The following is a 14,744-nucleotide window of genomic DNA, read 5'->3' on the forward strand; positions in this document are numbered from 1 at the left end:
TGCATCAATGCCCATGAACTTAATTTTGGCCCTGCCATTTTGGCACTGATGAATGCGTTTGGACACTGGTGTGTCTCTCTCATTGGCAATATCCCAGGTGCTCCCCCACCCTTCTCCGGACTCCCCTAATCATTTTGCCAATATACTTAATGCTGCACTCACAAATCAAACGGCAGATCACTCCTCGTGTTTTATAATTAATGTAATCCTGGATCATATACTCTTTTACATTGCTCCAGAATGATCTACCAGTTTGCAGCCTCGACATCTGTTACAGCCCTTGATCTTCCTTTGTAGCCAGGAGGTTTGATAATTTGCCGGTGCTACAAAGTGGCTGCGCACCAACTAGGGTTGTTGCTGGTATCGAAATGTCGATACATGATCGATACTTTTGTCCCGGTATCGATACGATAACGGGATTTCCATTTTTTTCGATACTGGGCTGCGCTGCTGCACAGTCTAGTATCTCAGGACATGAGCGCGCTGCATGTTCCCTCAGCAGGCACCTGAGGGGTTAACTGCTGCTGATCTGCTACTGGCACCCGCCTCCTGTATTAAAGGTTAATTATCATTGGTGGTGCAGTGTGCCCACCCCCCTCAAACCCCCCAGTATTAAAATCATTGGTGGCAGTGGCCACAGAGTCTCCTCACCTCCTCTCATTGGTGGCAGTGGCAGCTTCTGATCGGAACCCCAGCAGTGTAACCCTGGGGCTTCGATCAGTTACCATGGCAGCCAGGACACTACTGAAGCCCTGGCTGCCATAGTAAGCTCCCTGCTGCTGTGTGCACAGAGCACAGGGCAGCAGGGAGCGTGCAAAGTCCTATTCACCCTAATAGAGCTCTATCAGGGTGAATAGGACAAGGGATTAAAAAATCCCAGGTTCTAGCCCCTAAGGGGGGAAATTGTTATTAAATAAAAAGTAAAAAAAAACAAAAAAAAAAACCACCAAAATATTAAGTATAAATCACCATCTTTCCCAATTTTACATATAAAATATATAAACAATAAATAAACATATCGCCACGTCCGAAAATTCCAAACTAATAAAATATAAAAAAAATCTATGCAGTGAATGTCGGAACAGAAAAATAAATAAATAAAACTGCTCGATTCACCATTTTTTTAAATGCGGAATGCACATGGCTTTTTTGGTGTTTTATTTTTTTCACGTGGTTTCGAGTATCGCAATACTTTTTTATGGTATAGAAATCAAATAAAAAATTTGGTATTGCAACAACTCTAGCACAACCTATCCCCTCAAACTCCTTCCTCCTCAGTATGTGATTTGTGGATGATCCCCAATCACTTCACATAAATCAGGGTCCGTTTTCAGGATATCCCAATGTTTTTCTAGGATAAGACGTATCACCCTCTTATCATCTGTTGTTTGACTTTTGGGTTTCAAGAGCTCTGATCTATCTATGGCTAGGGCTGCTCTATATGCAGGTTTCCATACTTTATCCGGGTACCCCCTCTGTTGAAAGCGCCTGCGAAGATCCGTTGACAGTGAAACAAACTTGTGTTTTGTAGAGCAGTTTCTCCTCAGGCGAAGGTATTCGTCCCCTAGGAATCCCACGTTTGAGGGGGAGTGGGTGACTACTCTCCCACCTCAACAGGGAATTAGTTGAGTTAGCTTTCCTGTAGATCGATGTGTCAGTTTCACCCCTCTCATTTTTGATGATACATACATCTAGGAAGGGTCGGGACCATTTGTCCCACTCACAAGTAAATCTCAAGCCCACACAAAACATTCTTTGATGATGAAATTATTTTCAGTGTCCCGCGCCCATAGACCTATATGTTGAGTATCCTCGGTAGTCTCATCCATAAAAACCTAAGTCTCCTCCTACGAGCCCAGGAACAAATTAGCATATGATGGGGCACAGGGACTCCCCATCGCTGTGCCCCTGAGCTGGTGGTAGATCTTTTGGTTAAAAGTGAAGATATTTCTCCTCAGTGTGCTCAAAGATATGAAAGATAAATAAGCTATTGGCGCGGTACTGGCAGCCATGAGTTTGTAAAAAGTGGTCCACTGCTTTTATGCCCAAATCATGGGGAATATACAATTATAATGCCTCTACATGCTTGTAAGTAAACATTCCTTATCCATCTGCACCCCATCTAATCTCTTAAGAAGGTCAGTGGTGTCTCTGGTGTACGAAGGTAGTGCCGTGACAAATGGTGCCAGAACCTGGTCAATGTAAATCCCCGAGTTCTGGCACAGATTACCTACCGTGGACACAATGGGTCTCCCTTTTAATGGGGATAACCCCTTGTGTACCTTGGGTAGGCAATAAAAAGTAGACATCTTAGGAAATGTGGTGAAAAGGAACTCATACTCTTCTTGCGTGATGAGGTGAGTACTCAACGTGTAAGCCATGAACCAGGGGTGGGCTCCCCAGGATACAGCAAAGTCACAGACAAGAAAAGCGACATTGACACCAGCTATATATGCAAGAACAGAAACTTTACTTTAACAATAGTGAAAACACAACAATATAAGTATACAGACTAAGTTATACCCCAGGCCCATAGTCACCGTCCCTGTCCGAGGGACAGGCCTAGCCCGATGGCGCAGACAGCAGAGCCTGCAAGTCATGCCGTGCCGCTAAAGAGAACACACCTAGCCGGTGGCGGACGCAGCAGAGCCTGCAAGTCAAATACTGCACCGCAGTCCAGTACAGTAAGGCCTAGGCTAGTCTCTGTTACTTCAGGCACCACACAATAGAATACAATCAGTAACCAGGTGTACTGACCTGCGTCCATTCTGGGCCCGAGGATGCTGCTTACCCGGGATGGCCACCAACCTCTCAGCAACCGTGCGGCCTTGCTTGATACTAAGAATTCTGCCGACACGCTGTACACTGTCTTTCTGGAGCAATCTCTCTTTCAAAGAGCCGGACCCAGTAAGGGGACAACAGCTAATCTCCTTCCTCTGCTTGTCCATTCACTCCCAGACTTCCGCAAGCCAGGATGGAATCGGATTCAGTCTCTCAAAGATCAGTGCTTCCACAATGTCAGATCAGCACTTCCTGGTTTTCAGAAGCAGGAAGCATGAGTCATCATCTGCTTTGCATATGTAGATCCCAGAGTGTACTGACTGTGCTGCAAAACAGTGGCCTCTAGTGCCCGGAATGCCAAATGACAGTTCCAATACAAATTAAACATGAACATTTACAGGCAGAGTTTATCCACAATCTCACATGCCACCCCACTCGAAATTGTAGTCCTCGGCAACTCTCCCCATACTCAGCTCTCTTCTTGAGCATAGCGCTGTGGAGGCACACAGCATTGGGCCTCGCTGACCTTCTGAGATTGAAGGTTTCAGAAGTACTGGGGACATCAGGCATATTTGACAAGAGAGGAGCTGTTGACTGTTCAGCATTGCACCTGGGTGGCAAACCTGTCACAGCCGGAACCTCGGTGGACACCAGGGCAGGGACAACCCACCATTCCTCCTCTTCCTTATCTGAGGGACTTTCCTCCATACTCGGAGCTTGAGGAGGCACCCCCTCCATGCACACCGGCTCATCAAAATTGCAACGTCTCAACATATTACGGTGTAAGTTCCGTGAGGGTCCCCCTGTCCCTACTGGCTCTACCTCCTAGACCTGAATAGCGGGGTCTACCCTTCTCTTCACCGTGTATAGAACTGCCTCCCACCGTCCATCCAACTTCCCAGACGGCCGTTTGGCTTTGATCATCACCCGATCACCTGGGACATACCCATCTTTCTGCACTGGTCTTGGGTTAGGGTGTATCACCTGTCCCAGGCGCTCCCCCACAACCTTGTGGACCGCTCTCAGCCGGTGGCGGTGCTCCTGCACCCATGCGGTGGTACTTCTCGGTGGGGGCTCCATCGGGTTGGGCATGTGGAGATCTTCAATCTCCTGTCCGGCTCGTCCAAACATGAGCATATGTGGAGAGTATCCGGTGGTACTGTGTACTCTGTTGTTATAGGCCCACATCAACACAGGTAGGTACGCGGGCCACTGGGCTTTTTGACTGCCTTCCAGAGTCCGCAGCATCTGAAGCAAGGTGCGATTGAAGCGTTCACAGGCCCCGTTTCCTTGTGGATGATACGGAGTGATGCGGGAGCATTCAATCCCATACAGTTGGTACAGTTCATTCATTAGAGTACCCTGAAAGCATGCTCCCTGGTCAGAATGTATCCTCCGTGGACATCCGAACACATGTATAAAGTGTTTACAGACAGCTTCGGCGGCCGACTCTGCGGTTTGATCTCTGGTGGGCACAGCCACCGCATGCTTGGTAAAGTGATCTGTCATGACTAGACAGTACGAGTGTCCCGAGGTAGAGTACCCAATCTGTACATAATCAATCATAAGAAGTTCTAGGGGCGCTGAGGTGCGGATGGTCTGCACAGGAGCCCGCTGTTCAGTACTCTTACTCAACCCACAGGATCAACACTTCTGACATGCCGCGGCCACCATGTCGGTTAGATCTGGACAGTATACCAGCCGTTGGAGCCACTTGAACGTTTTGTCGCTTCCAAAATGAGCTGCCTTTTCATGAGCTTCCCTGGCAGCCTCCGGTCCCAACGACATGGGAATGACAATCTGTTGCCGGTACTGCAGCTCTGACTGTAAGTATATGATCTGGCACAGGAGGCCCTGAGTAATTGTCAGCTTGTCCCACTGCCTTAACAACTTCTGACCCTCTGGGGTCAGACGGGCTCGTTCTTCTGGCCGAGGCCAGATCTTGCTCCGAACCCATTCTTTCACTTTCCACAAATTTCGGCAACTATCCTGGACTCTCTCCCAATCAGTCAACGTTTTCCCCAGCACTAGCATCATTCCAGACGCCACCCCACTTGAATGTGCCACATCCGGGAACAGAGGTAGTGACCAAGGTCAGGCGTTTCAGTATCCTCTAACTCCTCATCGGCTCTCTGAGTCGACTGTCCTACTGGAACTCGAGAGAGTGCATCGACATTGCCGTTCTCCCTACCGGACCGGAACTTTATGTGGTATTGGTACTTAGAGAGGCGGGCCAACCATCTTTGCTCGAGTGCACCGAGCTTGGCATTCTCCAGGTGTGCAAACGGGTTGTTGTCCGTCATCACGGTCACTTCTGCACCAGTCAGGTATTCTGCAAACCTTTCGGTCATGGCCCACACCAGTGCCAGTAGTTCCAGTTTAAAGGAGCTATAGTTATCAGGGTTGCATTCTGACTCTCTTAGGGACCGGCTCCCATAGGTGATGACTCTCTCCCATCCATCCTGGACTTGGGACAATACGGCCCCCAGACCATGTAGGCTTCCATCAGTATACAGCAGGAATGGGGTATCAAACCGCGCGTAAGCCAGGATCGGGGCATTGGTCAGCGCCTCTTTCACCGCTTCAAAGGCCTCTTGTTGCCGGGGCCCCCAGTCGACAGGGCGTTTCTTCGGGCCCCCAGCCATGCCTCTTAGCAACTCATTTAAAGGGCCCACCAGATGAGCGAATTTGGGTATAAACCTCCTGTAGTAGCCGGCCAGTACCACGAACGTCCGTACCTCCTGTAGCGTACTTGGCCGGGGCCACTTCTGAATGGCCTCCACCTTGCTGGGGGCTGGTTTTACCCCATCCTGGGTGACCACATGTCCTAAGTACTCTATCTGTTGTTGGAACAGCTGGCATTTTTTTGGCTTGATCTTGAGCCCATGGTCTCGTAGCCGTCCCAAGACTTGTCGCAGCTTCTGGAGATGATCTTCAAAGGAAGCCCCGAACACTACTATATCATCCATTTATATCAATACTGATTCGAAGTTGAGGTCCCCCAGACAGTGTTCCATCAATCGCTGGAATGTCCCCGGAGCATTGGAGAGGCCGAAGGGCATCCGGTTGAACTCGTAGAGTCCCATAGGTAGAATGAAGGCTGTCTTGGCTTTGTCCTTCTTGGCCAACGGCACCTTCCAGTACCCACTAGCCAGGTCAAGAGTTGAGAAGAACTTTGCTTGGCTTAGGGCTGATAATGACTCCTCAATCCGCGGAAGGGGGTAGGCATCCCGGACGGTCTGAGCATTCAGCTTCCGATAATCCACGCAGAACCGGAGACTCACGTCTTTCTTCCGCACCAAGACTACCGGAGCAGCCCACGGACTTTGACTCTCCTGGATCACCCGGTTCTCCAACATGCTGGCCACCATATCTTTCACCTCCTGATACATCTTAGGTGGGATCTGACGGTAACATTCCCTGATCGGCGCAGCATCGCCGGTGGAATTTCATGTTCGATAGCAGTAGCACACCCAAAGTCCTCATCATGTCTTGGCCTCCTGAAATTCTCTAGAGTGTATCTTCCAGCAACTTTTGTTCCCCCGGGGTCAGGGTTCTGCAGTCCACCCCCATACGGGTCATTATTTGATCACTCGACCGTTCCACTCCGCTGTCGGGGTTTCCCTTGAATGGATCTCCACGGCATAGGTCCAGGCTGATCTCCTATCCAGCTGCAGCGTGAAGCCCCTTCGTCGAGCGATACCCCCTTCGGACACATAAACTTTGGCCAGCAGGGTGTTTGCGGGGACGGTTAACTCGCAGTCCTCAACATTACAGCAGCGTATAGGCACACATCTGTCCTTCACAACGGCGAGGGCCCGGGCTACCAGTGGGCGAATCTGTGTTTCTTCTTGATAAGCGGGTTCGATTGGGACCTCCAGTCTATTCAATCGTCGTCCAGCCCCCATTGGCAGCATTAATATTCACTCTTGTCGAGGTGGGATCTTTAGCAGGGTCCTCCAGAGCACCCTCACGTCTCCAATGGCCCGACCGGACAGGTTACTCTTTTGCAGGCTACAGCTCCTCACCATCTGTTGTAAGACATTCTGGGTAGGCCGGTGTGCGGTGGCCCGTTGCCAGTACTTCGTCCCTTCCTTGGCATAGAGTTGATGGTCTAGGTCTCTGAGTATATTCATGCCCAGGGTCACGTCCATTCCTTTCCGGGACGAATGGTCCACCAGCACGACCCCTTTCTTGCCGATGTCTTGCCCAAACAGTCAGACCCGCATCCAGGCTATCCCTCGGACATCCATCTCTCTATTATCGGCAGCCGTCAGCCTGATGACGCTCCCGTCTTCGGGCTCCATCATATGCCTGAAGTGTCTCTCGAAGAACTCCAGAGGCATTAGGGTACACTCTGACCCTGTATCAACTAGGCAGCAGACCTTTCGGCCTTCCAACTTGGCTTCTAATACGGGGCTGCTGGCATACAAGTCACGTTCTTCACGCAGATGGCTTAACTTTTAACGTTGGCTCAGACGCTACCTGTTCTGGGCACTCTCTGGCCATATGACCGTACTTTCGGCAAGCCCAACAGAGGGGCCCTCTTCTGACCGGCTCCCTCACCGGGGTTGTTCTGGATGGAGTGGCACGAGGTGCGGGGACCGTTTCCAGATGCCGGGATGGTTCTGCCTTCATCTGGGACACTTCCAGCCGAAGCTCTTTCAATTACGCCCGCAGGGCCTGGATCACATACTTTAAGGACTCTGATTTTTCAGACCCCGGCCGGTCCCTTGTAACATGCGTGCTATTCACCACTCTTGCTGCCGCAGGTATGGGTTCTTCCTCTCTCTCTACGGCGGCTAAGTAGACACTGTAGAATGTTATATCAGCCATTGATCGGGTCATCTCTTGTAATTTATCTTGTAAGAATTTATTGGAGAGCCCCACTATGAACTGATCTCGTAGAAGCTGATCCACCTCCCGGAAGGCGCCCATGGACTCAGGGTCTCGCCGTTGTATCTCATTCAGCGTCTCCTGTAGAGCATTGGAATATTGGATCAGGGTCTCGCCCTCTCGCTGGGGTCGGTTAAAGAAGTGACTCTGTAACTGTACCACTTTGGCCCGCCCCCCTTGGGCTCTCTCTAGCAGGGAGAATATCTTCTCTAGGGTATCTCTCTCGGAGTCAGGCCTTACCATCACTGTCCGCCTGACGTCACCCTCTAGGGCTCCCAACGCAACCTTGGCCCGCAGTTCGGGGGTCAGGTTACACATTTTAACCGCACTTCGCACCGTTTCAGTCCAGTCCTGCAATGTCATGTTTCTACCGTCATACTTTGGCAGATGATGCAGCAGTGCCCCTACAGGGATGTATCCTACTGGGGTAGCTATATTGTTGGGGCCACGTTCCTGTTCATAACGGTCGCTGTATCCTGCCGACTACGCCAAGTTGTAAGCCGTATACCGGGGTGGGCTTCCCAGGATACAGCGAAGTCACAGACAAGAAAAGCGACACTGACACCAGCTATATATGCAAGAACAGAAACTTTACTTTAACAATAGTGAAAACACAACAATATAAGTATACAGACTAAGTTATACCCCAGGCCCACAGTCACCGTCCCTGTCCGAGGGCAGGCCTAGCCCGATGACGCACACAGCAGAGCCTGCAAGTCGTTTTGTGCCGCTAAAGAGGACACACCTAGCCGGTGGCGGACGCAGCAGAGCCTGCAAGTCAAATACTGCACCGCAGTCCAGTACAGTAAGGCCTAGGCTAGTCTTTGTTACTTCAGGCGCCACACAGTAGAATACAATCAGTAACCAGGTGTACTGGCCTGCGTCCGTTCTGGGCCTGAGGATGCTGCTTACCCGGGATGGCCACCAACCTCTCAGCAACCGTGCGGCCTTGCTTGATAATAAGACTTCTGCCCACATGCTGTACACTGTCTTTCTGGAGCAATCTCTCTTTCAAAGAGCCGGACCCAGTAAGGGGACAACAGCTAATCTCCTTCCTCTGCGTGTCCATTCACTCCCGGACATCCGCAAGCCAGGATGGAATCGGATTCAGTCTCTCAAAGAACATTGCTTCCACCATGTCAGATCAGCACTTCCTGGTTTTCAGAAACAGCTAGCATGAGTCATCATCTGCTTTGCATATGCAGATCCCAGAGTGTGCTGACTGTGCTGCAAAACAGTGGCCTCTAGTGCCCGGAATGCCAAATGACAGCTTCAATACAATTTAAACATAAACATTTACAGGCAGAGTTTATCCACAATCTCACAAATGCCTCATCTAGAATGATTTTGAGGTCCTTTCTGAAAGATTAATTTTGATCTTTTTGTAGGATCTCATATGTCTCAGTATCTTTGAGAATATTTTCACACATATCTCTATACTGCTCTATGTCCATGACCACCGTGTTTCCCCCTTTGTCGGATGGTTTTATGACAATATTAAAATCTTTTTCTAGGGAGGAAACAGCGGCGGTCATGTCAGAAGAGCAGTTAGAGAACCCTGTAGGGGGTTTTAATGTTTCCAAGTCCTCGGAAACCATGTTGAGGAATACCAAAATACATGAGACTTACCCCGTGGTAGGGGGCATTTTGTTGCTTTTTAGTTTAAGATTTGTAAAGGGGCCTTATTCCTGTATTTTATTACCTTCGGCCTCCAGACCATAGAGTGTTTGTATGTCCCCAAGTATCTCCAATGGGATGCCTAGTTCAAGACATCAACGTCTATCTATGTGTCTGAAATGTTTATGCCATCTTAATTTTTGTATGAATAAATGAAGATCCTTAATGCTATTGAACCTATCAAAACTAGGTGTGGGTACAAATGATAGTCCTAACTCGAGGACCCTAATCTCAATGTTACTCAAGGGTCGTTTTGAGATGTTAATCACCTGTGGGCCCGAAATCAATTCGGTTGTGATTGATTGCAACTGCGTAGGGAATAAATTGGAGCCTGGTTGGTCTGTCCTAAAAAACTTTGATCAAGGCCCCTAGTGGCCCACCTCAATCGACCTCTATAGTCTCCACCCCTATTCGGGCTTTTATTTAATTTCACACTGGTTTCTTTATCTTAGACTGAAAAGTCAGTTTCAGTAGATGACTGGTCAGTATTGCTCTTTTTATTATCCCTTTTATGCGGCAGAGATGTATAAATCCAATTCTTTCAGAAATCCGACAGATCCCTCACAAATTGCCGATGTTTACTTTCTTTGAGATGATATTGACATTTTTCCAATGTATTTTGTAACTGTTTTTCTTTGTTGGGGAAATCTGCTTCCTGGGAAAAGGATTGATGTTCAAAATTTCTAATGTGTTTTTCTCCTCATCTAATAGCAGATGCATCAGACGCAAGGAACTATTCCTAGCCTCTTGTTCCCATTTATTCAGAAAACCTGGATTGGTAGAAAATGAATACGTAGACCCCTTGGGACAATGCTATTTTTCAAATAGTTATTATGACTCTGGACATCCAACAGTGACAACTTGAGCCACAGCACACCTGTAACAGCGGCAGCCAAATTACCCCATAACAGTGACAGCCAAAAGACCTCATAACAGTAACGGCCATAGTACCCCGATAATTGTGGCAGCCACAGTACCCCATAACATTTACAACCACAGTACCCCATAACAGTGACAGCCACAGTGCCCCATAACAGTGACAGCTACAGTACCCCAATAACAGTGACAACCACAGTACCCCAATAACAGTGACAACCACAGTGGTCCATAACATTTACAACAACTATACCCCAATAACAGCGACAGCCACAGTGCCCCATAACAGTGACAACCACAGTGCTCCATAACATTTACAACAACTGTACCCCAATAACAGCGAAAGCCACAGTGCCCCAATAACAGTGACAACCACAGTACCCCAATAACAGTGACAACCACAGTACCCCAATAACAGTGACAGCCACAGTACCCCAATAACAGTGACAGCCACAGTACCCCAATAACAGTGACAATTACAGTACCCCATTAACAGTGACAGCCACAGTACCCCATAACATTTACAACAACAGTATACCCCCCATAACAGCGACAGCCACAGTGGTCCATAACATTTACAACAACTGTACTCCAATAACAGTGACAGCCACAGTGGTCCATAACATTTACAACAACTATACCCCAATAACAGCGACAGCCACAGTGCCCCATAACAGTGACAGCCACAGTACCCCAATAACAGCGACAGCCACAGTGCCCCATAACATTTACAACAACTGTACCCCAATAAAAGGGACAGCCACAGTGCCCCATAACATTTACAACAACTGTACCCCAATAACAGCGACAGCCACAGTACTCCATAACATTTACAACAACTGTACCCGAATAACAGCGACAGCCACAGTGGTCCATAACATTTACAACAACTGTACCCCAATAACAGCGACAGCCACAGTGCCCCATAACATTTACAACAACTATACCCCAATAACAGTGACAATTACAGTACCCCAATAACAGTGACAGCCACAGTACCCCATAACATTTACAACAACAGTATACCCCCCATAACAGCGACAGCCACAGTGGTCCATAACATTTACAACAACTGTACTCCAATAACAGCGACAGCCACAGTGCCCCATAACAGTGACAACCACAGTGGTCCATAACATTTACAACAACAGTATACCCCCATAACAGCGACAGCCACAGTGGTCCATAACATTTACAACAACTATACCCCAATAACAGCGACAGCCACAGTGCCCCATAACAGTGACAACCACAGTGGTCCATAACATTTACAACAACAGTATACCCCCATAACAGCGACAGCCACAGTGGTCCATAACATTTACAACAACTGTACCCCAATAACAGCGACAGCCACAGTGCCCCATAACATTTACAACAACTATACCCCAATAACAGCGACAGCCACAGTGCCCCATAACAGTGACAGCCACAGTGGTCCATAACATTTACAACAACTGTACCCCAATAACAGCGACAGCCACAGTGCCCCATAACATTTACAACAACTGTACCCCAATAACAGCGACAGCCACAGTACTCCATAACATTTACAACAACTGTACCCCAATAACAGCGACAGCCACAGTGCTCCATAACATTTACAACAACTGTACCCCAATAAAAGGGACAGCCACAGTGCCCCATAACATTTACAACAACTGTACCCCAATAAAAGGGACAGCCACAGTGCCCCATAACATTTACAACAACTGTACCCCAATAACAGCGACAGCCACAGTACTCCATAACATTTACAACAACTGTACCCCAATAACAGCGACAGCCACAGTGCCCCATAACATTTACAACAACTGTACCCCAATAACAGCGACAGCCACAGTGCCCCAATAACAGTGACAACCACAGTACCCAAATAACAGTGACAACCACAGTACCCCAATAACAGTGACAGCCATAGTACCCCAATAACAGTGACAGCCACAGTACCCCAATAACAGTGACAATTACAGTACCCCAATAACAGTGACAACCACAGTGCCCCATAACATTTACAACAACAGTATACCCCCATAACAGCGACAGCCACAGTGCCCCATAACAGTGACAACCACAGTGGTCCATAACATTTACAACAACTGTACCCCAATAACAGTGACAGCCACAGTGCCCCATAACATTTACAACAACTGTACCCCAATAAAAGGGACAGCCACAGTGCCCCATAACATTTACAACAACTGTACCCCAATAACAGCGACAGCCACAGTACTCCATAACATTTACAACAACTGTACCCCAATAACAGCGACAGCCACAGTACTCCATAACATTTAGAACAACTGTACCCCAATAACAGCGACAGCCACAGTGGTCCATAACATTTACAACAACTGTACCCCAATAACAGCGACAGCCACAGTGCCCCATAACAGTGACAACAACAGTGGTCCATAACATTTACAACAACTATACCCCAATAACAGTGACAGCCACAGTACCCCAATAACAGTGACAGCCACAGTACCCCAAAAACAGCGACAGCCACAGTGCTCCATAACATTTACAACAACTGTACCCCAATAACAGTGACAGCCACAGTACCCCAATAACAGTGACAGCCACAGTGCTCCATAACATTTACAATAACTGTGCCCCATAACAGTGTCAGCCACAGTGCCCCATAACATTTACAACTGTACCCCAATAACAGCGACAGCCACAGTGCCCCATAACAGAGACAACAACAGTACTCCATAACATTTACAACAACTATACCCCAATAACAGCGACAGCCACAGTGCCCCAATAACAGCGACAGCCACAGTGCTCCATAACATTTACAATAACTGTACCCCAATAACAGCGACAGCCACAGTGCTCCATAACATTTACAATAACTATACCCCAATAACAGCGACAGCCACAGTGCTCCATAACATTTACAATAACTATACCCCAATAACAGCGACAGCCACAGTGCTCCATAACATTTACAATAACTATACCCCAATAACAGCGACAGCCACAGTGCTCCATAACATTTACAATAACTGTACCCCAATAACAGCGACAGCCACAGTGCTCCATAACATTTACAACAACTGTACCCCAATAACAGCGACAGCCACAGTGCTCCATAACATTTACAACAACTGTACCCCAATAACAGCGACAGCCACAGTGCTCCATAACATTTACAATAACTGTACCCCAATAACAGCGACAGCCACAGTGCTCCATAACATTTACAACAACTGTACCCCAATAACAGCGACAGCCACAGTGCTCCATAACATTTACAATAACTATACCCCAATAACAGCGACAGCCACAGTGCCCCATAACAGTGACAACCACAGTGCTCCATAACATTTACAACAACTGTACCCCAATAACAGCGACAGCCACAGTGCTCCATAACATTTACAATAACTGTACCCCAATAACAGCGACAGCCACAGTGCTCCATAACATTTACAACAACTGTACCCCAATAACAGCGACAGCCACAGTGCTCCATAACATTTACAACAACTGTACCCCAATAACAGCGACAGCCACAGTGCTCCATAACATTTACAATAACTGTACCCCAATAACAGCGACAGCCACAGTGCTCCATAACATTTACAACAACTGTACCCCAATAACAGCGACAGCCACAGTGCTCCATAACATTTACAATAACTATACCCCAATAACAGCGACAGCCACAGTGCCCCATAACAGTGACAACCACAGTGCTCCATAACATTTACAACAACTGTACCCCAATAACAGCGACAGCCACAGTGCCCCATAACATTTACAATAACTATACCCCAATAACAGCGACAGCCACAGTGCTCCATAACATTTACAATAACTGTACCCCAATAACAGCGACAGCCACAGTGCTCCATAACATTTACAATAACTGTACCCCAATAACAGCGACAGCCACAGTGCTCCATAACATTTACAATAACTGTACCCCAATAACAGCGACAGCCACAGTGCTCCATAACATTTACAATAACTGTACCCCAATAACAGCGACAGCCACAGTGCTCCATAACATTTACAATAACTGTACCCCAATAACAGCGACAGCCACAGTGCTCCATAACATTTACAATAACTGTACCCCAATAACAGCGACAGTCACAGTGTCCTATAACAGTGACAGCCAAATGACCTCATAACAGTAAAAGCCATAGTACCCCAAAATTGTAAAAGCCACAGTATCCTATAGCAGTGAAAGTCACAAGACCTCTTAAAAGTGGCGGCTACAGAACCCCCATAACAGTGAGACTCACCTTCTACAGAGCTCCAAAGGAGGGTAAGTAAGACGAGAAACTTCATGTTGGTGTGAAGTAAATGGGGAAGTTGACTGTATAACTACACTCTAAACATGACGAAGATTGTTACGTCATCTGGGTTTTCTCGCTTTCACAATCCCCCTTCGTATCTAGGTAATAGCTTTTTCTAAAACTACATTCTGCAAATTGTGCAAAAAATGCACCAAATTTTATAAGGAGACCTATACACAGTGACATTAGTACATTTTG

The 14,744-nt window shown here is 47.7% G+C and overlaps 1 protein-coding gene across 1 annotated transcript in view; it reads right to left on the minus strand.

Moving 5' to 3' along the window:
* LOC122930670 (OX-2 membrane glycoprotein-like) overlaps positions 1-14,541 on the minus strand; it is a 31,385-nt gene extending 16,844 nt beyond the window's left edge. The window contains exon 1 of the mRNA XM_044284198.1: positions 14,493-14,541. Within this exon, the coding sequence (XP_044140133.1) occupies positions 14,493-14,538 (46 nt within the window). The 5' untranslated portion in view covers positions 14,539-14,541. The remainder of the gene's footprint in view (positions 1-14,492) is intronic.
* Positions 14,542-14,744: the final 203 nt, after the last annotated feature.

Source organism: Bufo gargarizans, chromosome 3, assembly GCF_014858855.1.
Source record: "Bufo gargarizans isolate SCDJY-AF-19 chromosome 3, ASM1485885v1, whole genome shotgun sequence".
In the NCBI taxonomy this organism is placed as follows: Eukaryota; Metazoa; Chordata; class Amphibia; order Anura; family Bufonidae; genus Bufo; species Bufo gargarizans.